The sequence below is a fragment of the Rhinolophus hipposideros genome, assembly GCF_964194185.1.
Source record: "Rhinolophus hipposideros genome assembly, chromosome: 23".
In the NCBI taxonomy this organism is placed as follows: Eukaryota; Metazoa; Chordata; class Mammalia; order Chiroptera; family Rhinolophidae; genus Rhinolophus; species Rhinolophus hipposideros.
In genome coordinates, this window is record NC_138069.1 from 21271763 (window position 1) to 21297456 (window position 25694).

General features: G+C 37.0%; 1 protein-coding gene across 2 annotated transcripts in view; it reads right to left on the bottom strand.

Annotated features, from left to right (window-relative positions):
- Positions 1 to 1211: 1211 nt before the first annotated feature.
- Positions 1212 to 25694, bottom strand: part of JAKMIP2 (janus kinase and microtubule interacting protein 2) — a 133170-nt gene continuing 108687 nt past the window's right edge. For both annotated transcript variants that reach the window (XM_081035798.1, XM_081035799.1), the window contains 10 exons: positions 24542 to 24640; positions 23241 to 23339; positions 21477 to 21530; positions 20532 to 20597; positions 17961 to 18029; positions 15553 to 15630; positions 13558 to 13761; positions 10711 to 10776; positions 8428 to 8498; positions 1212 to 1649 (listed from right to left, as the gene is read on the bottom strand). In XM_081035798.1, the coding sequence (XP_080891924.1) occupies positions 8448 to 8498; positions 10711 to 10776; positions 13558 to 13761; positions 15553 to 15630; positions 17961 to 18029; positions 20532 to 20597; positions 21477 to 21530; positions 23241 to 23339; positions 24542 to 24640 (786 nt within the window). In that variant the 3' untranslated portion in view covers positions 1212 to 1649; positions 8428 to 8447. The remainder of the gene's footprint in view (positions 1650 to 8427; positions 8499 to 10710; positions 10777 to 13557; positions 13762 to 15552; positions 15631 to 17960; positions 18030 to 20531; positions 20598 to 21476; positions 21531 to 23240; positions 23340 to 24541; positions 24641 to 25694) is intronic.

Genomic DNA, 25694 nt, shown 5'->3' on the forward strand with positions numbered 1-25694 from the left:
AAAAAGTGGACCCCAGCATTCTAGCTTTTCTTGTACATTCTTCAGTTATTATGCTGGCTTTGAAAAAGCCAGGGGGTAAATCTGAAGAATAAGATACTGAACCCATGTATGGGGATAGGGGGCGTAGGGTTGGGTTGGTTTGGGTAGCATTTCATAGAAAGAGTTTCTGGCTCCCTACATATTCTCTATGCATAGGAATTCTAGCCCTGTAAATAAAACTTTGACAACTTGAAAAATTGAGGCTGTTTTGTTATTTACAGTAAATGAGTTGTAAAATTAGGTTTTCAGGAACATTTATTTGCTCTCAGACCTGAATCCAAGACTTGGTATTACATAACTTAGGAAAAGTACCAGTCTTCTAGTTGTCTCTGGTAGAAAACAACCTATCAGTAATATAATGTTACTTCTGTATAAAATAGCAGAGCTATCTTGTTGCTGTTAGCTCTCTGGGAAAAAAAAAATGTTATCAGTCTATATGACGAGAGGTCCGAGTGCTCTAGGCATATCAGGACATTTTAAAAAATAATCATAACTTAGTTTAATATTCACATTTCTGTGGCGAACTCAATAGTTGGTAGAAGTTTGCGTATCGCCTCTATGGTGTTTTTACTCAAATCATATCACATTTATCTGCAGGCAATTGTAAGCAGCCATTTGAAAACCAGTATTTTGGAAACTGAAAAGTTCAGAGATGCTCTCTGGCCCATGTTCCCTTAGAGATGCTGGCATTCTAAACAGAACTAAGTTAGGGAGCTTGTGATTTAGAGCATCATCTTCTTAATTTTCAATATGAATTAGATCAGTCTGTTGTTCGAGGAGGAACACAGATGTGACAGAAGATCAAGGAAGCATCAAATCTGCATTTACTTCTAATGTTACATTCGCCTGGGTCCTTCGTCTCGGTTGCCAGTGTAGCCGGGGTCACCGTGATCCACTTCTCATGGGTTATCTGTGGAATGAAAGCATTCCACCAGCTCCGCCTTCTGCAGAAAAACCAACCGGAGAGTGCTTTTCTTCCCATTCACATTGCAGATGTCTCTGTTCCTGAGTTTTAAACAATAATAAAGACAGAAAAGCAAATCCCTGTAGTAAGAAACCAGACTTTTTAAATGAAACATTTTATTGTAAATAGCTCCTTATAGGTATTCCTCGTGCTTCATTCCCCACCCACCCTTGGTTTTTTTTTGTTTTTGTTTTGTTTTGATTTTTTTAAAATGATATTTCAGGACTAGTGTTTCCATGGGGTGTGGTGTTACAGTAAAATGACTCCCCCTGCACAGCAGGGGTAGAATGTTTCTTTGTAACTTTGGTTCCATGCCCAAGACACAACTTTGCTTGATCTGCTGAAACTGTTTCCATTGCTGAATTTTTTTTTTCTTTACACAATATATGTTTATAGTTCTTTTCTTCTGGTTTGACATATACAGGTTTCATTAAATGCAGCATATATTGTAGATTTTCAACAGGATCATGTAGGAACTGTCAAGTAAGAAACCTTGAATAATGGCTTTAAAATACACAGTTGTAGTCCTGGCTACAGGGTAGTTCTTAGCTTTTGATCTCCCTCTCACTGCTGTAAACATTTCTGCCATCTTTGAAGGTTTAGAAGCATTTGCCTTTGTGGGGTCTTATCCGTGCTTTCGGTTACTCTGTAAAACAGGAAAAAAATCTTTAATCACCATTCTGTCAAACAAACAAACAAACAAAAAAAACCCAAACAACCAAGCTCTTTTTTTTTAAAGAAAAAAATATTTTTTATTCTTTACCACCTCTTTGAGTTGTATGATCTTGTGCAAGTTATATAAAGAAAGTCTGTAAGCTTAATTCCATTAATTTAAAATGAGAAAACAGAAGTATCTATTTCAAAGACATGGGGATTCCCTGGGAACTTTTCCACTAGGTTTCCTGGTTCCCAGAAATGTCCCTGAAAAGGTACTTCCCTGGGCTATGCCAGTCAGGACTCCTAGATCTGTTTCTCTTTAAGTCCATGTGTCTGGGTTTTTTCACTTGGGTAAAAGTTTAGGACATAATATTCTCTTCCAATAAAAGCTGGAAATCGTACAGATGTGCTGCTGAAGGTCATGCTTTTAGAGTCTGAATGACAATGGATGGAGCAAATGGGATTTCCATTTTCTCACTGTATGTCCAAGGACAAGTCATTTAACTTCTCTAAGTCTTAATTTACCCATCCAGAAAACAAAGATACTGATTCTGTAGCAGGATTCTACTGGTACCCCAGAATTGGTGACCAGGATCCGAAGTGGTGGAAAGGGCGGCACCTAGTACCCCCCAGGATGTTTCTAGTCCACCAAGCAGAGGCAAATTAAAGATTCGGAGACATTTCTGACACAAGCGCAAGTCAGAAGTATTTGCAATTCACATCTGTGGAGCCACTTCGGTCTGCTCCAAAAGGTTAGGTTAGACTAGGACGAAAGAGCAGAACCGGTAGGAAGCAAGTGCAGTCATTGGGACGGGAGTACACTGGGGGAGGGCATACATAGAGATTGGTGGTGCTTGTACAAAGGAGACACACATTCTGTTGCTCAAACACAGAACAATGCTCATCTTCCTTTGTCTATCTGGGCAGAGAACTGGACAGGGATGGTGGGCAGAGACAGGGCCTGTGGCTTCCTTCCTAGCAAGAATCTGTGGCTGGTACCAATGGTACCAACGGCATCAACACCAGGGAGATGGCCACAATCGTGCCAATGGAGTTGAAAGACGTGGGTCCCTTTCTCTCTTCCCCGCCCTCCTAAAGAGCTGAGTCTCAGAGGGAAAGGAAACAGATCTCAGAGCCAGACTGTGAACCTCCTCCTCCACTGGGTATAAGGGGAGGAAGGAGACTAAACAGAGTCTGAGATGGAAGTTTTAAACTGAGTTAGACTTTCAAGAACTGAAAGTGACTGAACATTTTGGGAGCTAACCTAAGATTTAATTAAAGGATGAGAGAAGGAAAAAAGACAAAACCTGACTGAAAGCCATGTTTTGAGAGAAATAGATTACGTTCATATTTCTTATACATCCCACTGGGATGAGATCCTAAAACAACTAGTTACAACTATAATATTTCTATATTCCCTGGTAAAGAAGAGAACTGAGCTGAATGTATATAAAATACTCTTTAAGGTTTGTGTATGTGTGTGTACATGTATATATATGGTGTACGTGTATATTTGCATATATAAAATAAATATGTAAATACAAAAGTCTTTTACTTGTAAATGTCCACCTTGTATACTCTCAAAGATAAATCCCAAGTTCTCTTTCAAAGCACATATGCATAATTTCTGCCTGTGACAACTGGGGTAAAGCCCATCATTTGAGTAAAAACACATTGGTTTTAAAAAAACAAATGGACTTAAAGGCTGTCTCCCAGAATGTTAAATTGCTACAGATTAAGTACTTTTAAAGGGAACTATGATTTCTACAGGAAAGCGAGATTTATTCAAATTGGCATTCTGAATAACTGAAGTGTTACCCAACAGGTCACCACAGATGAAAAATTTTCAATGAGCCCAAGGTCAGTATACTTTAACTAAAATCACATAGGATGTAAATATGTCCTTGACTCAGAAAGCCCTTCTGGATATTACAGAACTGTAGGGATTCTTTTGAATGGGTTGCTTATCAACGCTGAGCTTTAGTTTCTCTTCTGCAAAAGAGTGAGTGTAGCTATCAGTTCTGAGAGTTTGCTACATGCCACCAGACTCTACGTCAGTGAATACAGTGATGTCACTTCTGACTTGTGGCTCTAGTTTCCAAGTACCTACCCCTTACTGATTCATAGAAGACACTTGGCAAGTATTTGTCAAGATCAACTGATAGGCTACTTATGTTCACTATTCCTTAGGATTTTCTAACTGTTAGAAGGTTTTTCAGGTCCTTTATGGACACATATTTAGAGGCATATTGATTAACAATTGTAGTTAAATCTTATTCTTTAGTTACCACAAATAACCAAAAATCACGAACAGCAGTCACTCCCTCTTCCTGCTTTCCATGACTCTGTAAAGGGAACCACCATCCAATCAGTCCTAAGGGCCATTCCTGACACCTTTCACTCCTTCAACCCTCATACCCAATTTATCATATAGCAAAATACTCAATAAATAGTAGCTATTATTATTACCTCCATTTTACAGATGAGGAAATGGACAGTGAGGACCATTAGGTAACTGGCCTATAAAAATCCTAGTGAGGAAGACAGGTAACAATGAACAAAACTTAACTGGAGGCAGAAGATCAGGGGAAGCTTCCCTGAGTCCCTGATTTTACATTGAGATGGGAAGGACAAATGGATATTAACCAGTTGGTGGTCGTGTGGGAAATGCGGTTCAGGGAGACGGAAGCATGTCTTGGAAGGCATGAGCCAAGACAGAGTGCTTGGCAGGTCCTAGAAACTTTGCTTTTAATGAGCCTTTCCATGTGTCGGGTTCTATATTGGTTGCTTTATTTACATTGCTCAATCCTCAGAAAAATAACAGATGCTATTATTTGCTAATGTTTCGTATTAGGAAATTAATGTTTAGAGCAGTATAATAGTATCTATTTTGCAGGGTTGTTGTAAAAATTAAATAAAACAACGGGTATGAAATGTACTTTTTCAACTGCAAAACAGGATGCCCTCTTTCTCTTCCTCACCATAAAAGTATCACTAACATTAAAAAAAGTATGTGTTGATTGTCAACTATGTGCTAGGCACGGTCTAGATAGTTGGGATATAAGTGTGAATAAACTCATGCATGGTCTGTGTCCTCATGAATCTTACACATAATGAGGGAGAGACATTAACTAAAAAAACAAAAAAAAAAACCAAAAACGCCAATACATGTAAGATTTAGCCAGGAGCGAAATCGAGGAAGATTTTCCTGAGGGAGTCACAAGTGAGCTGAGATCGAAGGATGAGTCAGTAGGTGTTTACTAGATAAAGCAGAGGGAAAGTTCTGTGCACAGCACAGCATAGGCAGAGACTTGTGGTAGGCGGAAGGGAATACGGCTCATCCAGGCAGGTCCAGGAGCTGCAGAAAGCCTGAGGGATTATGTGAGGTTAGACCATTCAGGGCTTTGTTGGCCACATGAACGAACTGAGATATGACCCTAATGGTGGTACTTTCCCAAGAAGGGGGCATGGTTACGTTAGATTTGTCTTTCCTAAAACTCACTCGGGCAGCTTTGGGGAGGATGAGTTACAAGAGTGTCTAGCAGAGAAGCACTGAGCCCAGTTAGTAGGGTGTTCCCACAATGGAGCGGGGGAGAATGCATCTGTTTTCCTCTGTTTACTCTGTCTTTAAGTAATTCTCCAAACAACACAAAGAACAAATCGGAGAGTTATCTCAGTATTGTGTTACCATCCTATCCAGGGCTCTGATCTAACATGTCACAAATCTGCTTTCACATTTATTTCCCCAGCTATCTATTCATTCATCCATCTGCCCTTTAGTCCATCTGCCAATTTAAAATTGATTGAGGACCTAGTACATATAAGGCACTATCGTAGGCACTAAAGTTGCAAAGGTGAACAAAGCATGAGCCCTACTCTATGCTTTGTTAATGGTCTAATGTAGGTGACATAAGGAAACAATTTTAGCATGACTAAATGAAGGCTAATGGCTATATTTACACAAAGAAAAGACTGATGAACTGACATACAATAATTCATGTTATAGACTTCTTTTACCAACGTAAAAAAATAAAGAGCAAAAGTTTCCTATTCTAAACAACAAATGTAGGAGAGATTGGTCTCATATTGCCATTTCTTTTCCATAGGCCACCTATGGGCATTGGTGGGAGGAGCGACTGATAAAATATAAACGTAATAAGAAATAAACATTTGCCTATTTTAATGGAGAATTTGTAACTAATCAACTGTGGCTGTTCTTACAATACAGTATTTATGTTTTATTAAGTTTTGTTTTGGATCAGAACAATAATATGGTAATTATGTGCCTTTTAACATGTGTTACGTTACTGGATAAGTGAAAGGGCCTTTAGGTTCTTAATGTCACTTAATTCTTTTAACATAACACCATGGCTGTAGGTAATATAATTATAACCATTTTATGGAATAGAAAACCTCATCTCAGATAAATTAAACCTCTACTATGATGTAGCTAGCTTGTAAATGTCAGGATTCCAACCTAACAGTATATTTAACCTCAAGGCTGTACACTCTAAACTACTCAGCCATTTTCCTGGACATATTTTATACCACCCAGACACACTGTCACATTAGTTTGCTATGTTATTATTATGTTTTTCTTTCATTCAACAATTATTAAGTGTCAATTATGTGCTACTCTGGAGGAAAAACAAATCAAATTTTATATATTCCTCAAGGAATTACATAAAAATGGGAAAAGGTCTAAAGATGAACACACTGTAATTTCAAAACCCAACAAGTAAGGAGTACTACACAAATTGTGGACGGCACCTCTGACTATTGTGTGAACATAAATGATGCTCAAAAAGCAAGAGAAACGCCTTCTTTCATTTGTGAGGCAGTCTGGTGGTTAAGAGTAGACTGTGGAGTGAGGCTGCCTGGGTACAAATCCTAGTCCTGCCAACTGTAGCTGTATGGTCTTGGGAACATTCAAAAGCTACAGTTCCTCCGACTAAAAAAAAAAAAAAAAAAAAAGCAAAAGCAATGAAAGCAACACTGACTTTATAGGGGGTTTTGTATCTATTGCTTAGAATACCACCTGGCACGTACGTGTTAACTGTTATTGATGTTAATGTTCAAACCTCCTCATTTTCTAACGAGTATTTATTAAGTTGGATTTTTCTTTCCTAAATCACCATATACCGTGTTTCACCAAAAATAAGACCTAGCTGGATATCAGCTCTAATGCCTCTTTTGGAGCAAAAATTAATATAAGACCTGGTCTTATTTTACTATAAGACCCGGTATAATATAATATAATATAATATAATATAATATAATATAATATAATATAATATAATATAATATAATATAATATATACCAGGTCTTATATTAATTTTTGCTCCAAAAGATGCATTAGAGCTGATTGTCTGGCTAGGTCTTATTTTCGGGGAAACACGGTAGTACTTGTGGCTAGTGAACTTTATTTGCCCTGTTTATTTATTTATTATTTGTGCCCTGTTTGTTTATTTATTCATTATTTATCATCAGGATTGTTTAGTTTTTGATGCTCTGGTCATTATGATCCGTTCTTAGAGAATCTCACCCATTTCACTTTAGATATTCTCATTCAATTTAAGAGACTCAGTTCTCTTCTGTACTTGCTACAAGGCTACCAACCTTTGTGTCAGACAAAAAATAACTGTCAGTCTGAAAAGAAAATATTTTGGCAGAAGGAATAAAGCCAGAGGGTTGGTTATACGAGGACATAACATTCTGGAAATATCTGCTTAACTCCTTCCTTGTACATGCTAAAACCCTTTTGCTTGTCTGTCCCACAACCAGGTAATGGTGTTGATACCCATGGAGAGAATGTGTCTCTCTTCCCCTTATCAACTTGCTAGAGAAAATATTAAGTAACATGAGCTCCAGGAAAAACCCCTGAATACCGTAACTTAATAGGATAACCAAAGTTGACACAGACTGTGAAAAATGGATTTAGAGTAGCAGCTAGCCCTTCTTCATTTAAAAATAATAGTATTGAGATTTGTGGTTTCCGTACCTGGGTGGACATCAAAATCACCTTGTATGCTTGTTAAAAAGATAGAACACTTCTTGGTCTCCACCTCTCCCATCCTATATTTCACCTCTATGTCAAGTAACTTGCTTTGTTAAGTCTGAGGAAGGCCATGGCACCTGAGAATCATTGTCTAAGATTATTCACAGTATATGTATTCATGAGATATGGATTTAATAATCTAGTAATAAGACTCTTTTTTTCTAAATTGACATTGAAAATTATCTTATTTGAAAACTCAAGATCCAGTTTTAATTAATAGCCTGCTTTCCTGAATTCTGATAAAGAGAGATGGAAAGAAAGGGTTAAAAAAAATCAGTCATTATTAGCTTGTTAAGATTCACAGCAACCAGAATTTTCAAGCTGGAAAAGATACTAAAAATATCCTCTTATTTCTTCACGTTGCAGCTGTAGAAGCAATCTTTCTGTGTAATGACTACGATGAGAATACTGAGATCTATATAGAAATCGTGGTTTCCCAAAGCAAAACAGTTACTAGAAAAAAAAATTATTCATTCCCATTATACTTCATAGTTCCTTTATTTCTCTACCAAACACCCAAATGGATTAAATCTAATTCTCATTTTATGGCATTTAAGCTAGTCAAACCATGTGTATAATTTTAAAACATGGGCAAAGTAACTATATACATATATATATATATATATATATATATATATATATATATATGTCATCCTTCTTATCAAATACCTGTTAGAACCACATTTTGAGAATTAAATGGAATCTTACCTTTAAGAGGCACCTTGACATCAAGGCCATAGAATAAAGGCAAGAGAGAAGAACAAGAATAGAAACAGAAACTGCAGAAGAAAAAGAAGAAGATTATGTAAATCTGAATTTCTGTAGTGCCATTCAGGTAGTACAAAACCTCATCTTTTCCACATGGATCAAGTCTGATCACGTCTCACATACACACCAAGTACCTTTTCTTTCAAGAAAACATACCTTTTATTTGTCTACTGGCAAAGCAATGCAGTGACAACTGGTGGTCAACTAACATCTACTCATAATTTTAGAAATCTGAGGGCGGTGTCTTAGAGATAACTGGAAGACTTTTGCCTCGTTATCACTCTTCAAAGCACTCTGTTGCACATGACGTCCTCGAATAAGGGACATGTATGGCCTTCTCATATTGGGCAGGAGGTTTGCATATTTCCTTTAATGCCATTGCTTATAAACCTCTTACTTCACTATGGCAAAATTGTATGAACAAGCTATAAACATGGTGCTAAGAGCCATGTATTGGTGATGATTCTATTAGTCTGAGATGCAGGAACTCTGTCCTTTTTTTTTTTTTTTTCATTCCTTGAAGATGGAGAAAGATGGGATGGGACCTATACTATAGCAGGCACATTATCTCATTATCATAAATGTTTAGGAAGGTCAGACCTACTGAATTCTGACAATGAACATAATCTTAACCCGTCACCTCCTAAATTTTCCATGAAGATGGGTATAAAAAAAATTCCTTCGTTTGTTGTTTGTTTATTTGTTTTCCTCAGGTAAATGGGTACTGAACTGAAAATTTCTGTGGCAGAAAAGTCTTAACTGTAACTTCCTCCTTGAGCCAGCCCCAGGACTATTTAATAATTAGCAGAGAAAATGACAAGAGCCAAGGGCTCGTCATTGAAAAATATGGAAAATGGAAGACATCAGGTGTGTCCATTGATAACCGGGTAAGCTGTTCCTTCTACAGTCTTCATGCCAAACACTGGGAAATTAGACTAAGTCCTTGGTTTACATTTACTTCGTTCAATCCCATAGAACTAAATAGCACACTTGCAAAATGAAAATTCAAATTTAAAATTTTGCAGAAGATGTGTACTTTATGTTTTAGAACTTCACAAATGATACTTTTAAATTTGACTTACATTTTCTTAGAGATTCCTAATATTCACATGTGTGACCTCATGGAACCCATGAGAGGAACTGAGGGAAAGTTTTAGCTTCCCTATTTTATAGCGATGGCTTAGACACAGGAGGTGAATGAAGTCACTTACCCAAGGTCAAATAAGTGCCTGAAGACCCAGCCTACACAGAATCCAGGTGACTGACGGTCTGGCTAATGGCCCGGTGAACGGCCCCTACCAACTCCCTGTGATCTCACATATGTGGACAACTACAGAAGCAACTTGCATGAACCAAATTCTAATCATTGTCTCAGAAATGACAGATGGCTTGCTATTTTCTTCTTGAGTGACCAGGAAGATAAAGCAAAACAACCATATTATTTTGCGACAGAGGTATGCAGGCAGCTACTTCCAGTCAACCAGACTGGAACTCCAGAGAAAACTTCTTGCCATCCTTGCTTTGTTCTGCAGCAGGGCGACTCCTGGTTACCATGGGTGGGATAATTTTCTGTTGTGCAAGACTGTTTAACGCACTGCAGCTTGTTCAGCATCCCTGCGTGAGCCCTCTCCCTTCTCCCACCACATCCACATTTTCAAACGCCCTCTTTAAGAACTATACCACTGTACCCCCGAGAAAGTGCCAGGAAACTTTGAAGAAGAAGTGACTCTTTCAGACCACTGCGGGAAGGGAAATGAGGATGTGATATGAGGGCATAATTATCCTATATCAATTTCAACTTCTGAATTCATTACTGAAGTAAAACTGCAATACAAGAACAAAGGTTTTTTTATGAATAATAATGGAAAATTTTTAAAAAGGTGCTAAAATATTTTAAAAAGAAAGAGCGAAGAAGAGTAACAAAACTCAAAAAAAAAAACTGTTGGAAAGGAAATGAAGATGAATTAGAGGAAACTGAGGAAAGAAAACACTTATCGAAAAGAATAGAAATTAACACAAAAGGCAAAATGTCAAGTGTAGGTTGCTTAAGGCAGAACCTTTGCTGGAATCCTGCGGCCTGAAGGTGAAGTTTACATCACCTACACCTGCCTATGCAAAATACACAAAAACCAAGAAGAAAGAAAGAACACAGAGAGAGTAAAATCGATATTATTTTCTGACTAAAAAATAAAGACTAAAATAGATGTTAAAATTAACACATACCTTTTCTTCTAAGTCCTTTATCTGTCTTTTTTGGATGTCTGTTTTATCTTCCAAGTCACGAATTCTCTGAAGAAAGAAAAAAAAAGGGAAGGCATTAGTGGGTATTAGGTTGAACAAAAAGATTGTTCACCAACCGAAAACAGAAAGCTTTCTATAAAAACATTAACATTAGTACTAGCAGCTGGAAACATCACATATACATTTTTCTATACCCATTTTTACCCGTTCAAAATTACCTATATTTATGGTGGAAAACCATTGTCATTGATTATATTTAAAAAATATTTGCTATCTATCTCTACTGTGTCTATCCCTGCAGATTTCCTCCCTATGAAAGGTATAGTCTTCACCCCTTTGTCCTGGGTTTGACCTTAGGACCTGTTTTGGCCAGTGGGATGTGATTCCAGTGGGATCCTGGAAGAGACAGCAGTATGAACCAGGTCTAGTGAGCAAGAAACAAACTTTGTTGTAAACCATTTGGATTGAGATCTTTGGTTGTTTATTATTACAGTTAAAAATGGCTAAAGCTGATTCACACAAATGTAAACAATCCCATTGTTTTTTGCTAACCTTTCTTTTCAACCTTATTTCAACTCTGTGCCAGGGTAGAATTTCTTCACAAAGCACAATTGGCCAGTTCTCATAAAACAAAGTAGAGATTACATTGCCACAAAATTCCAAAGAGGGAACTGATAAATTGGGGGGGGGCGGGGGGGTTGGAAGTAAACATAGTAAAAATAGCACAAGTAATCCTGAAGACAAAAAAGTTCCAGGACTATTTTTGAATTTATCCGTCAACTATACGATAAAATTCCAGTAACTGAAATATCACAGATTTGAAATCGATCTTATGTAGACAATTATTTGCAAGTGAAAAAAGTCTTCCGATTTCTCTCTGGCAGTGTAAAGGCCTTTTCCGTTTATAGCACATGGTCACACAGTGTAGGTTTGTTATTTAATGACTCTTTTGGCAATCATTAGAAAAGGGAGAACCAGAGGCTAAGAATAAAACACTGGAAGCCAAATAAGATGATAATACAGAAAGAGAGGTTTTTATAATTCAATGTGGGAGAAAAAGAAGGAAAGCTAGAATGAAAAATACGTGAACTTGGAAATCATATCTCCCTTTCTCTAAAACAGCGGTTCTCCATTGGGAATGGTTTTGCCTCCCTCCCAGCGGACATCTGGCCATGTCTGGACATTTAAAAAAGTTATTTATTTTAAAGGGTACAATTTTGGAATATTTTAATGAGCGTTTGTTTGGGAAATAGAAAATGTCTCCGAGGCTTAGAAATGTAATGTACCTATGAGCTCAGACTGGATAACTTAAAACAAAACAGATAAAACCATCTCCTTTGGGAGTGAAGTACCTTATCTGATTAAAGAGAAACGCCAAGGTTTCAATAAAGAATAAATTTAGATAACTATTTGTCTACCTTAAAAATGAATACTTCTGTGGTTCCATGGCACAACTCCTGATTTGTTGAAATTAATTAAATATTATTGCAGCCTAATAAATTTATGCAGAGGACCCTTTTATTCCCTGACAGAAAGAAAGGATGCCTGCAATATTGCAATGATGCCACAGAATCTATAACTCAAGGCTTTAAAAACTCTTTCTGGGGTCAAAACCCAAATCTTTACTATGGACTCTAAAGGGGCACTGAAACACACAAGTATATATTTGTCATTTCTGGGACAAACGTCTTTCGAGTTTGCTGTTAACTTGAGTCGTCTGTTAACCTATAAAGGTCCACAAAGCTCCTGGCTACATGTGAAGTGTATTAAGTGTCAAGTTCTCCATAAATTGTTCTTACTGGTGTCATAACGTAAGCCCTGTTCCTTTCCCATTCACCCCCATCTCTGATGACCCCATGATTCTTACTTCTTGTACAGTCCATCTGGATTTTGTACCAGCTGCTTGTTACAGCTTCTGAGTACCAAATACTATAGCCTGGCAGGTTCAATTCTGGATTTTTTATTGAATCTGCTTTGTGACCTTGTCCTCACCTGTCAAGGCATGACATGAACTAAGAGTTGGATTAAGACTTTTGGCTATAAATTAATAATGGGTGTCTATTTTGAGCCCTGCTGGTCTAGATGAATCATATAAATCATACATGACTCAAGCTACATTACGACAGTAGATGCAGTGGGTATGGTCAGTGGCATTGGAGTCAGGGGTTCTGGGTTGTAATCCAGGTTCTGTTGCTTACTATCTGTGTCACCTTGGGCCATTCACATAAGCACTCTTATCTGCAGTATCATTATCTCCTAAATTGGGATAATAAGGATGATAGCCCCTTAGGGGGCTATTGTGGAGATTCAATGAAATGACGTAAGTAGAGCCCCTCGTTTACTTCCGGACACATAACAAATGTCAGGAAGTAAGTGGCAGCTTCCAAGCTTTGTTGTTGTCCCTGTTTATTCTGGGAATAAAGACAAAGGCCGTCTTCACTTTTACCCTGTTCAGATTATTTGACTAGGCTAGGTTCTGGGGGATGAGTAACAGGAGGAAAGCATTATTTCTGTCCAGGAGAAAGGCCTGCTTCCTTGCTTAATGGAGATAATCAAGATCCATGAGATTCACAGGATATTTCTTGACCAAGCAGTTGCCAAAACAGGAGTAATACACAATGCTTCTGAAATGCCAATTTTCTTAAGCTTGAATTATAAAACTGTCATCCTGTATCTGAGTGTAGGTGGGAAACAATAGCTCTTTATTTTACTCTCTGAAACTAGTTTCTTGCTCCTGGGCTTCTCCATACCCCTACTCAATGCCACGCACTCAGTACCCAGTCCCATTTGCCTAGCACCAACCCTGCCCAGAGGTCACACAATTCTCACCTGATGGGCTTGCTGTAAAAGCTCCATTCTCTCCTGCAGGACCTGACAGTCGTATTCCCTGCTCTTCCTCAGCATTTGCCGACGTAGCTTTTCTACTGCTGCCCTCAGCTCCTCTTGCTGTTTGTCACTTAATAATTCACCAAATTTGATAACAGTTTCTTGCTGCAGAGCATTGTACAAAGTGGCTTCTAGTTCCTGAATTCTCTGGCAAAAAAAATTAGAGCAGTCTGACTTTGGAACTTCGCATTTATGTGTGGTGTGTGACTGTACACAGAAGTGTGAATGTGGGGAGAGATGTATTGTTTTTAGTTTTACAGGATAATAGCAATAAAATAAATGTTACAGTTTATCCAGCCTAAGTATGGACTCTTTTGATTACCTCCTTTATAAGGTTCTGTCAGAGTCATCTAGCCAATACGTTAACTTCTCGGATGATAAAAATTTGTTCTTTTTCTTGGGATTCTGCCCATTTCACAACTTGCATTTTTAGAAAGTTCTTACTTTGCTATAATAATTGTATATCCTTCTATTCTCGAATGTAGCTGGAAATAAGTTTGTTTACTCTTCCATTTGACAGCCCTTCAGATATTTAAATACATCTATCATGGTGTCCATACTTTCAGAAAGAAGTATTGAAAAGTGGTCTAAAGTGGAATAAAATACTTGAAATTGGAGATATATTTCATACATAAAATGCCCCCTCTCTTCCACACGACATACCTCTGTACTTGAAGATTGCTTTACAAGCTTCATATTTTTTTCTTACAATGAAAGTTTGGGAAATATGATCTAAACATAACCTAGAGTCTCTGGAATTGGTTTGTTTTTAAATACTCTGAGTGTTACATGTTGTTCTAGCTATAAAATGTCTCCTTCAGTTTTCTCTTTTTCAGATGAAGATTCTACTGTTCCTTATATCCTAGGTTTTTTCTTTTAATATCCTTCAGATACAGTTGTCAAAATCTTTAATCTTGCCCTGCTGAGCAGCAAGGATAAAACGGGAGGGAGGGAGGGCAAGAATCATTTCCTTCTCTATTCTCTAGAGACCACCTCACTCTCTCCTTTCCCTACTTATCAAGTAATGCTCAGACTCTCGTATTCATTTTGGAGGGGAAGTACTAATTCATCTTTGTTTTAAGCAGAAACGAAGTGCTTCACTTTTTCCCAAAAGTGACTCAAGCTGCTTCCAGGAAAGCATTGTAAAAAACTCTACTAGCAACTCCTTGAAATGGTCCTCTTTTAAGTTTGCTATTTTTCTCTTGAGTCATTATTGTGAATTAGTGTGTGTGTGGGGGGGAGGTAGGGGTTGCATACGGAGAGAAGACATACAAGCTGTAGTCCAACATTAGGAATTACTTATCATGATTTTGGTCCAGGGGAATGGATCAAATGTGCTCCTCAATCAGCATAATATTCAGTGGGAGAGAAAGAGGTGCGGCCCACTTACTGATGAAGCCTTACTTACTATGACTTGAGGCCCCCGTGCCTGGAATCAGATGTAAACACTACTCACTTATCAATGTTGGCAGAGTTCTTTTACTCTCTAAACCTCATGTCCTCATATGTAACATAGGAGTAATATTATCCACACCTTATAAAGTTGTTGTGAAAAATAACTGAATTAAAATATATACAACAAACATTAAATACTTTATTATTCTATCCCCAGATTAGGCTGCCACACGACTGGATTTCATATAATTTCTCTTTAATTTACACGGCCATCTAATCTGTCTTTCATTAAAATATTATATCATGACATACATTTAATTTTTTAAAAATGAAGTATAATGAAATACTATTAAGTATTATAAGAATGTAACAGCAAAGAGCTAGGGATATATTTGTTCTAAAATTAGAACTAGAAACCACTGAATAATTGAGTCACATGTTGTAGTCTATTTAAGTGCGTGGCATGACAAATTAAATAGGATGTTTTTCTCTACAATATACAATTGTAAACACTCAGGGGTCATGACTGCCTGTTGTACCTACCATATATGCTTGGTCGAGAGCTTGTTTTCTGTAGTCTAATTCTTCCTCCAGATAGCCTTTGATTTTGCAGAATTGTTCCTATAATAAAGGGCCATGTTGATAAACAGAGTTAGCTTAGTTAACTAGAAAGTGATATATAAATTGTATTGATTAATGTTTTCTCTAATTCCATCACAAGACAAATCACTAGTATTTGTAGGGTCATCGATTTTGTCAGGGAAATAGTTCAACTTTCATCGTCTCACACAGAGAACAAGAAAATCAATGGAAAGAAGCATAAAAGATATAATGAACAATCCACACGGAATGCTTTGAAGGATTTTTATGCCAAATCCAAGAGTATGTGATTAAGGATAGATTCTGACAAGATAAATGTTCGCTAATAAGTATATGTGTGCAAATACATTCTGATAGGTTATTTTTATAAGAATGTTATAAAATGAAGAAAAGTCGTACAATAAAAAACTTATCCAAAGTTATCTGTGTATGACTAGCAAACAGAAAGATAGATAACAATTTAGAGAGTGGTGGCAATTCTACCCACAACCACAAAGGCTCTTAAGGAGTGAATGCCCGCTCTTGCTGCAAAGCCACAGTGAGCTGGGAGACTTACATCTGCTATTTTCTTCCTCGTCGTCGGCTTCTGTGTGCCTCTCATGTTGCAAGCATCTTGCTGTTAGCATTTAAAGATATATCTTTGGGTATCACACAGCCCCAAGTCCAGTCAATTATGTCTTTGTGTGTGTAAGTGCCTCAGTGCATAAGTGCCTGCATGAAGCAATTTTGCTGTTGACCTTCCTGATTACTTCTGAGCTCCAGTGCCTAGAACAGTGTCCGGTGCTGGCTGAGTGCATAATTAATATTTGTGCATTTTAAGAGTTTTCAAAGGTATTTTGAATATAAACAGTTCTTGTTACATGCTTTGGCTTTATAGCCTAACCTCTTGGTGAAATGTAAACCTTGTGTAAAACACAATCAAATAGTGTGCATGCTGTCACATGCTATATAAAATGCAAGTTGTTCTTATTATAGGCTTCCTTAACCTGATAGGAATCACTACGCATTTTTTTTCACTAACAATGACATTAATGACAGGAGAGTTATAAAATTCTATTATGTATGGCTATAAGTTAATAATCACCAATTCCTAAGCTTGGGGATTTAAAAAAATGTATGGTGGTAAAATACCTACAACATAAAATTTACCATCTTAACCATTTTTAAGTGTACAGTTCAGTAGTGTTAAGTACACTCACATTGTTCCACAACCCATCTCCAGAACTTTTTCATCTTGAAAAAGTGAAACCCTATACAACAACTCCCCATTTCCTCCTCCTCTAAGCCCCTGACAAGGACCATTCTATTTTCTGTTTCTACGAGTTTGAGTACTTTAGAATACCTTAAATAAGTGGAACCGTATGTATATGTCTTTTTGTGACTGATGTATTTCACGTAGCACAACGTCCTCAAGGTTCATCGTAACCTGTGTCAGAATTTCCTTCCTTTTTAAAGGGGGATTAATATTTCATTGTACGTCTATAGCATGTTTTGCTTATCCATTCATGCCTTGATAGACATTGGGGTTGCTCTCCTGTTTAAGCTATTGTGAATAATGCTGCTTTGAATATGGGTGTGTGAATAGCTCTTCAAGACCCTGTTTTCAATTATTTTGGGTATATATCCAGAAGTGGCAATGCTGGAGCATACCGTAATTCTATTTGGAATTTTTTTAGCAACTGTTGTACTGTTTTCCATAGTGGCTGCACACCATTTCACATTAATATCAACACTGCCCAAGGGTTCCAATTTTTTCATATCCTTACCAACTCTTGTTTGTTTGTTTGTTTTATGATAGTAGCCATCCTAATGGGTGTGAGGTGGCTTGGGGATTTTTATTATGCGTGTGTGTGTGTGTGTGTGTTGAACTTTTTTTAAAATTAAAATGTATTGTGGTGATAATTGTTAGTAAAATTACATAGGTTTCAAGTATACAATTCTCTAATACAGCATCTATATATAACATTGTGTGACCCAGAGTCAGTTCTCCTTCCACGACCATATATTTAACTCCGTTTACCAGGCTTGGGGATTTTTAAAATCAGAGTTACACCCATCCCTTCTGTAACGTTTGCTATAATTATAAATGGTGGATAAATTATTTAGCCTAAGAAAGGAAACACCTAAGTGGATTTTCTTTAGCCTTAGTTTTGGAACTGGTACAAAAATATAACATGATGTTTTTTGGAGAATATTACTTGAAATTATTGGATACTTCTGGGAATTTGTTTCAGTCTATGCACAGAATAATGGGAGGCTACATGCTCTTTCATCAGTGACAGATACAACTGATAGTAAATAGTCATTTTCCATTTGCCTTCATTTTTATGATACCTCTTCTTTGCACTCACCATGTCACTTTCCAATTCCATCATTTTCCGGTGCAGGGCAGCCTCTGCTCCTTCAATTTGCTGGATCCACTAAAGAAGAAAAAGCCTTTGACATGATGGCTTGATGTGGTGTATACGGTGCTCTCTACTGAGATGCTTAGTCTCATCCCCTTAGAGTTCAGGAAGCAGACTGAGAACTGAAGTAAAACTTGGTACATTTTATCTCTTAGCTCATGGTTTTCCATTCATCTATCCATTCACCCAGCAAATGCATTCATTGATGCCTACCAAATGTTAGGTAATGGGCTAGATACCAGCACTGTGATGGTAACCAACACATTTTTGTCCTCATTGGAGGACTCAATGGAAGGCTTTCTTAGAAGTGACAATTGTACTGGAATCTGAAGAATGAGTCAGAGATGATTAGGTAAAAATGAGGGGCAAGTTCCGACCAGAAGGGACGTCCAATTCTCCACGGATGGAGGGAACATGATAAAAAAAAAGAAGGCCAGGTGAGAGTGGAGCAATGGTATTTTTTTAGTATATAAAATTAAGTAAAGCTAAGTGTTGAAGAATCATTTTTGTTAAGTAGAGACATTTTAAATCACATAAAAAGAACTTAGAAATTTTTCCTAACACTTAAAACATATCATTGTTATATGGCATTGTGTTAGCATTGATCAACATCCTGAATAAATTTAGACTTTGAATATTATGTTGTGAGCCTACCACATATAAGACTTAGCAGAACAAATTCTTATAATGTATCTCCACCAAGTCAAACATCAGCTTATCCTTTAGGAGGCAATTGGGCAGCATAATAATCAAGTGGGTGGGTTCCAGAGGCAGACTGCTTTCGGTCTAATTCCAATTCTAGCTTTTCATGATTGTGTGGCCTTGAAAGGCTACCTGATTTCTCTAAGACTCAACTTTCCTATTTGTAAAATGGGACTAAGAATAAAGTCAAAATTAAAAGATGTATTTCACATAATGAGGGAGTAGTTTTTCTTGTTTTTTTTTCAAAGAGCAAATCCCAGGTATTGTTTCACATGTAAACACTTCAGTTTTCATCCCTAACAGACATGGCCTTTAAGACAAAACAAAACAAAACAAAAACATAACCACAGGCCATTTCCACACCTCACGAAATTAACGTTAGTTCCCTTTGTCTTCTGATACCTGGTCCATATAAACATTTTTCCAGTTGTTAGCAAAATGTCCTTTTTCCCCCACACTTGGTTTGCTTGAATCAGGATGCCAAAAAAGATCATTTCATTATTACTTAAGTATCTTTTTATTTTATAGCAGTTCTTCCCTTTCCCTCTGCCATTTTTTTTCTTCCTTGATGGTATTGTTTTGTTTGAATAACTTAACTGGCTTATTTAACCTGTAGAAGTCTCTCATTTCAGAATGGAGTAAGCTGATTGTTCACTCAAGGTTTCATTTAACTTATAACAAGCTTTTTACACATTTGGGAATTAAGAGAGCATCTCAAGGGTCTTATACATTTCTCATTTTATCCAACCAGGCATACATGACTCAACTATGCACCAATTATCAAGGCACCCCAACACCGCCAATTATCAGGCTTCTCCACTTGGCTCTTTCCTGTTCTCTCACTCTTCCTGCCATTTACCAGGTTTACACACACGGGGGCCAGAACACACTCTGTTGCTCTTCTGACAATCCATCGGTTGGGCTTTCTGAACAGTGAACCACCACCAACTCACAGAATCAGTTGAGAACAATTTGTATGTACACACACAAGGAAAAGCCTATAAAAAGAGCCATGCTCCAGTTTACCACCTCTCAACTGTTAAAGAGAAAACCACAGGCCCAAAATGGCTTCATTTGTGCTAAAGCCCATGATACCAAACCTAAACTTAGTATCTGACCTAATTACAGTTTAGACCTTAACCAGATATATAATCTTAATCAACCAGTCTGGAATTTTCTGGTCAACACTAATGACGTAATCTGTCACGTGGCCCTTCTCTATTCCCCATAGGGAGGAGAGACAATCTATATGATAAAACCTTTGCTGTTTCCTCCTCAACCCTCCCAAAAGATGTTCAGACCTACCTAAAAATAACTTATTTTCTTGTGCTAATAGCTCTTTTGCCCCACCCTTCTTCCTATAAAAACCATCCATTTTGTACAACCCTGAGGAGTACCCTTCTTCGATTTGCTAGATGGGATGCTTCCATATTCATGAATATCTTAATAAAGCCAATTAGGTCTTCAGATTTACTAGGTTGAATTTTGTTCTAACAACAAAACCCTTCTTAATTGGTTTCCCAACTTGATAGGGATTGCTTGAATAATGCAATTTAGAGGGGTTTCCACTTTTTTTTTCAGAATTAATATTTTTAAGAGACTTCAACGCAAGAATTATCACCTCACTCCCCACCAGTGTGTAGACTTTTTGGGTATGTGTTCTCATTTTATCGGGGTTGTATCACCCTGAAAGATAAAATATTTATTAGGTATTTAATAATGCAAAGTCTTGTGCAAATGTCCTTTAAACCTAGCCTGGTCTTTAGGTGTTAAGCCAGACACTGAGATGATTTGAATGTTAGTACAGCTTGTTACCTTCTCAGCCAGGGACAGTACAGTGCTGGCCTGAATTATGGCCACTTGTTCTTCATTTCTCAGATTCTGTGAAAAAGTAAAAAAGAAAGAAAATAAGCTGAAGACACTGACGATATTTACACTATCCAAAAATATTGCCTAAGTGCTGGTCACAGATGCTACTATTTATGCACGCATGGAACCTGACCAAATATTCTATTCTATTTAATAACAATTCTTAACCAAGAGTTCATTCAAAACATGTAAAAAGTCTATTGTGATTTTTTTATATCTAATGCTAACTAACTTGATTTTATGTTTCACTATAAGCATACTTCATTAATAGTGAAGTTATGCAAAAAGCAGAAATCAAAATGAACTAAAGAGTAATCTCTTCATAGCAGTCTGATGTGGTTTAATTGGTTCCCTTCTCTCCTTTGATAATTTTTCAAGGGAATAAAATGACTCCTTCAACCTACATGCATCATTCATCTCATATCTCAATTGAATGGTTCTCCCACTGAATTAATATGCCTTGACCCTGCCTGGAAGGTGTTTTTAGAAAGAAAAGGGTTTATCATTTTCTGGTCCATTTTTAAGGGGCTGCCACCAATGCTACTATTTAGCAGCATTTATTTGCAACTGCATGGCTGATTAATTTCACACTGGATGACTCCAAGCAACAGTCAGAAAGTAATTAGCTTTAATCACTACAGATGTGGTCGGCATTCAAACCTCAAACCTGCTCATGAAAAGCACTACCAGTTCCCATTCTTGCAACTTTCCAGAGATCCTTCCAATCCCGTAGCCAAGTTGTTTGATAAACTGTTGGTTCTCCCCAGGGTGCTACACCCTTCAGTAAACATGGCGTCCCACCTGATATTATTTTACATGTGATACATTGGCGAGTATTCCTGCCACTCTTTAGGCAAATTCATATCATTACTGCACTTAATTGATACTTACCCCATTATCACCCAAGATATCAAGCTGCTTTATGAGATCAGGGATATTCACATCCTGCAAAATCAAGGAGATACATTCATGTCTAAGACACACAGACATAGCCTACCACTTTTTCACTGTCTAAACCTTGAGTTAGAGAAGACATTTTAAGACCTGTAATTCCTTGGGTTGTTTACAACCAGGCATGCGTAGTTTTAAGTTTCCACTTCACTTCTTAGTATAAGCTATGTGAACTTCAGAAAACTGCTTAACAATTCATTCTCAATTTTGTCAGTTGCAAAATGGAGATAATAAATGCCTCATTCGTAGGCTGAGCCTGAGGGTAAAGAGTTAGTGTACAAGAGTCTAGGATGTAGTAAGGACTATTAGCTCATTAACTTTTTTCTTATAGTTGTTAATATTTTTTCAATTATGGTAGATTTCGGGTATAAAGAAAATAGGTAATAAACATAAATAATCAACCAATTTTATTCTAATAAACAGAATTCTGACCTGGTTGAGATTTGGACTGCCACATAGAAAACTACAGTGCAGTTCTATTTTTTCAGGTGTTCAGCATTAATTCCATCCGATGGAAAACAGATGATTTTTACTATATTCCTTGAATCAGTTTAAAGAAGCTGAACTCCATTTGAAAGAGTGCCCTCGGATATAAATTATATCCATTGGATTAGGCTGTTTATGATTTATCTAAGATAAAACGCATCTAAGGAAAAGATGAAGTAAAGTGCTTTTCATTTAATTAGAGTTGAGTCAAAAAATTGCTTTGGTTTACAAATTTTCATGTAGCCCTGGAAGGTCAGAAGTTTAAACACCCTGGAAGTGGTTTAAGATAGAAGACAAAGAAGCACAATTTTACTGCCTAATTGCCTCCCCCCACCCACCACGTTTTAATTCCGTAGGACCACTTTCTCTTCTGACTTATGTTCAAATGCAGTATAACAGATCCCTACCACTAGGAAGGGGAAAGTCTTAAGCTCAATATCACAGGTAGAGAGAAGGCAACTAAAGCAGGTATATTTGGCAGCTCAGAATGGGAGCAAAAAGGGCCATGCAGAAGGTAAAGGAGAGACCAGGAATAGCGGGAGGCTTCCCAGCTTTACCTCTGGAATAGATAGTCACCGTGTGCTTTCATTACATTGAAGGACAATATATTTTCCAAGAGGTGGAGCCACCTCCATTCAATCTTAATATTTAAAATGTATTCCAATATCCCTATAGATAGAAATATATTTTGTCTAAGTGAGCAATATGTTATAAACTGTTAAGTCCTTCTAAAAGAGAAACCTCCCTAAATTAAACATATCTAAAGAGATGGTGGACTGGGTGATTTCAAGGTTTCTTCTAATGCTAAAATTCCAAGATGATGAATTTCACAGCACTTGAAACAACACAACAAAGGGACTCGACGAATACTTTTTTTAATCTGACATAACTGAAATATGCTTGTTGATGTACTGAATTTATTTAACATTTCCTCTAGATATTTAAAGGTAATTATCCCAATAAATATGATGATTCTGTATCATTCTTTATGTTATTCGATTCTAAATAATCATGGCTTCCTGTGTTCTTTGCAGTTACCATTCACACATCTGCCACACATTTATTTTGTTTATACTCTATTGATTACCCAATTTTAATTCCTACGTAGTTTGTATCAAAATGACATCCAGAGACTGAACTACAAAACAGTCATGAGCAACCTCCCTTTTTCCAATTCCCACTTCTTCTACTTACTACAAACACAAAAAATCTGCCTACCTTGACACCTTCTTTCATACAGTAGATCTGTAGAGCACTCACACCATCTGAGAATGGGTGAATTTGTAGATTAAATGGAGGGGATCGTCTCTCTCTTTCCTTGAAATACAGTGAAGAATATATGGGAATTAAAAAAAAAAGCAACAACTGATCAAACACTAAACCAGTTGTCTGTGTTCTCTCTTTATGCTATTTCAGCAGTTTATCAATATGACGTTTGGCAAAAAAAAAGAACTTAAAAAAATGAACTCACGATGTTCATGGTTACATTTAATGGAAAGAACTGATTAACTAAGAGGTATGGGAGAGAATTTATAGATGGTGTCATCCAGTCTTGCAAATGTTTTGATTGGGGAAACGTGGGAAGTGGAATTCCAATTTAAACGACATAAATATTTAGAGCTTTTCAGGTATCACAAAGAGTGATTTTTGACCATCAAGTTTTATGGCAGCAAACAGCCCTTTGAATATTCAATCCACTCAAGCTTTGTGAATAGCATATGTGGGGGCTAACAAAGATAACTCTTCTTCACTCAAGCATATCAACTGCTATCTCTATCCAAATCTAATTTGAAAAACCTCAAGAAGAAATTGCTGACAAAATAACAGAGAAATCAAATGGAATTTTTTTTTTTTACATATCAACACACGTTCAACCAGACCCTAAGCCAGATTCTGCATGATTCAATCAAAACCTGATTTGATTGATATATTTTTCTTAAAAAAAAAAAGAGAGAGAGAGAGAAAGAAAGAAAGACTGAAATTTGGTCAGATTAATCAAAGTATTTCCTAAAACAAGTTATCTTGCTTCTCAGCCTTTGGCATAAATGCATTATAGACTAAAAAGTTGACTTACAAATTGAAGTGTCTAACGATAAAATATTTTTGTATACAGCACATTTTGAAATGTAATTCTTGAGGTGACATTTTTATGAATCAGAATTCAATGAAGGATGTAAATGATTATTTAAAAATAATAAAATATTGATGAAGTCTGAAACCTCTTATTTAAGTTATTTAAAAAGTATTCATTAGTCTTGTTCATAAAGGCAGTAATAGTGTTGAAAGTACAGTATCTGAGCAGACAATTCTGAGATGCATCAATGCTTTATCAGTTACTAGCCACAGGACTTAGGCAAGTTGTTTACCCTCAGTTGCCTCATCTATAAAATCTCGATTGTGGTTGTGAAGTCCAATGAGAACATGCATCTAAAATGCTTAATTCAGCACCTCACACATAGGATGTGCTCAGTGTATGTTGCTAATGATTACCATCACCATTATTATCATTATTTCCTTACTTCTAGCTCTAGGTTTCGAAATTCCAGCAGCTCATTCTGGTCTCTGGCATCCTGCAGTTCCTGTTGTAACCGGTGATTTTCTGCCTCCTGTTTTTCTATCTAATAAAGTAAATCCTCAAGTTAGGTAAACACTGCAAATACAACTTTGCAAAGCAAGCATGGATAGCATTCATTGACTCCGTGAATAAATCATCTAGACCATGAAAAAAAAAATCCCCAAGAGATGTAAATAAGAAAAGTCTTTGGCTTCCCTTCTAGTTATCTGTTGGCTGAGTTTTTTGGGTCACAGAGGAAAATGCTTGGAGGACACCTCCATTCCCTGAAAGTCTAGAGATCCTATAAATAGCGAATCTGAGAGTACTTCCTGGGGTCAGGGACAGTGTCACGGAACTAGATTTAATGGTATAAAAGGGAGACTGACACTTCTCGTTTCTGGAGTTACAAGTTGTTGGAGAAATAACTTTTTTAAAACAGCTCTGATCATATACAAAACTTTGCTGAATTCCAGTTACCTACAAAGTAAAGCCAAACTCCTCAATATTGAATGCAAAATCCTTAATTGTCTGGTCACCACATAGCTTTCCAGTTTTAAATGTTATCTCTGTCACCTCTACACGCTTACACACTCACATGTGATCATACACACACAAGAATGTAGAAACCCAGCCCAGATCTATGGGCTGACTACTTATGGAGCTGTTTTTGCTCATCTGTCTGCCTGAAAAGAGTTTTCCCCCATTTCCTTTTTTAGGTGAGGAAATTTTACACGTCCGTCCATACCAAACTCGAACATCTCCTGCCGTAAGAGACTACCCATTCAGAAGTGACACCTCTTCCTTCTGTTTTCCTATAGGGCTTTCCTATAGGTCCTGTAGTATAACCTGATGAAGCGTGGAATTAAGTGAGTTGCGTACAAACGTGCTTTACCCTATAGACAAGGTTCCATGTCCATAAGAGATCAACGAGTTTTCATGATATGCAATAGGTTTGGGGCTGCCTTTGATATTAGCTGTGTTGGTGGGCCATATGCACTGCAACAATTTAAAATCTTTAATGTAGAAATAAAAAAAAATAGGGGCTTTTTAGCATAGGATGAATTTTACTTTCCCAAGTATACATACCTGAAGTAGGATGTTTTACTTTATTGTTACTT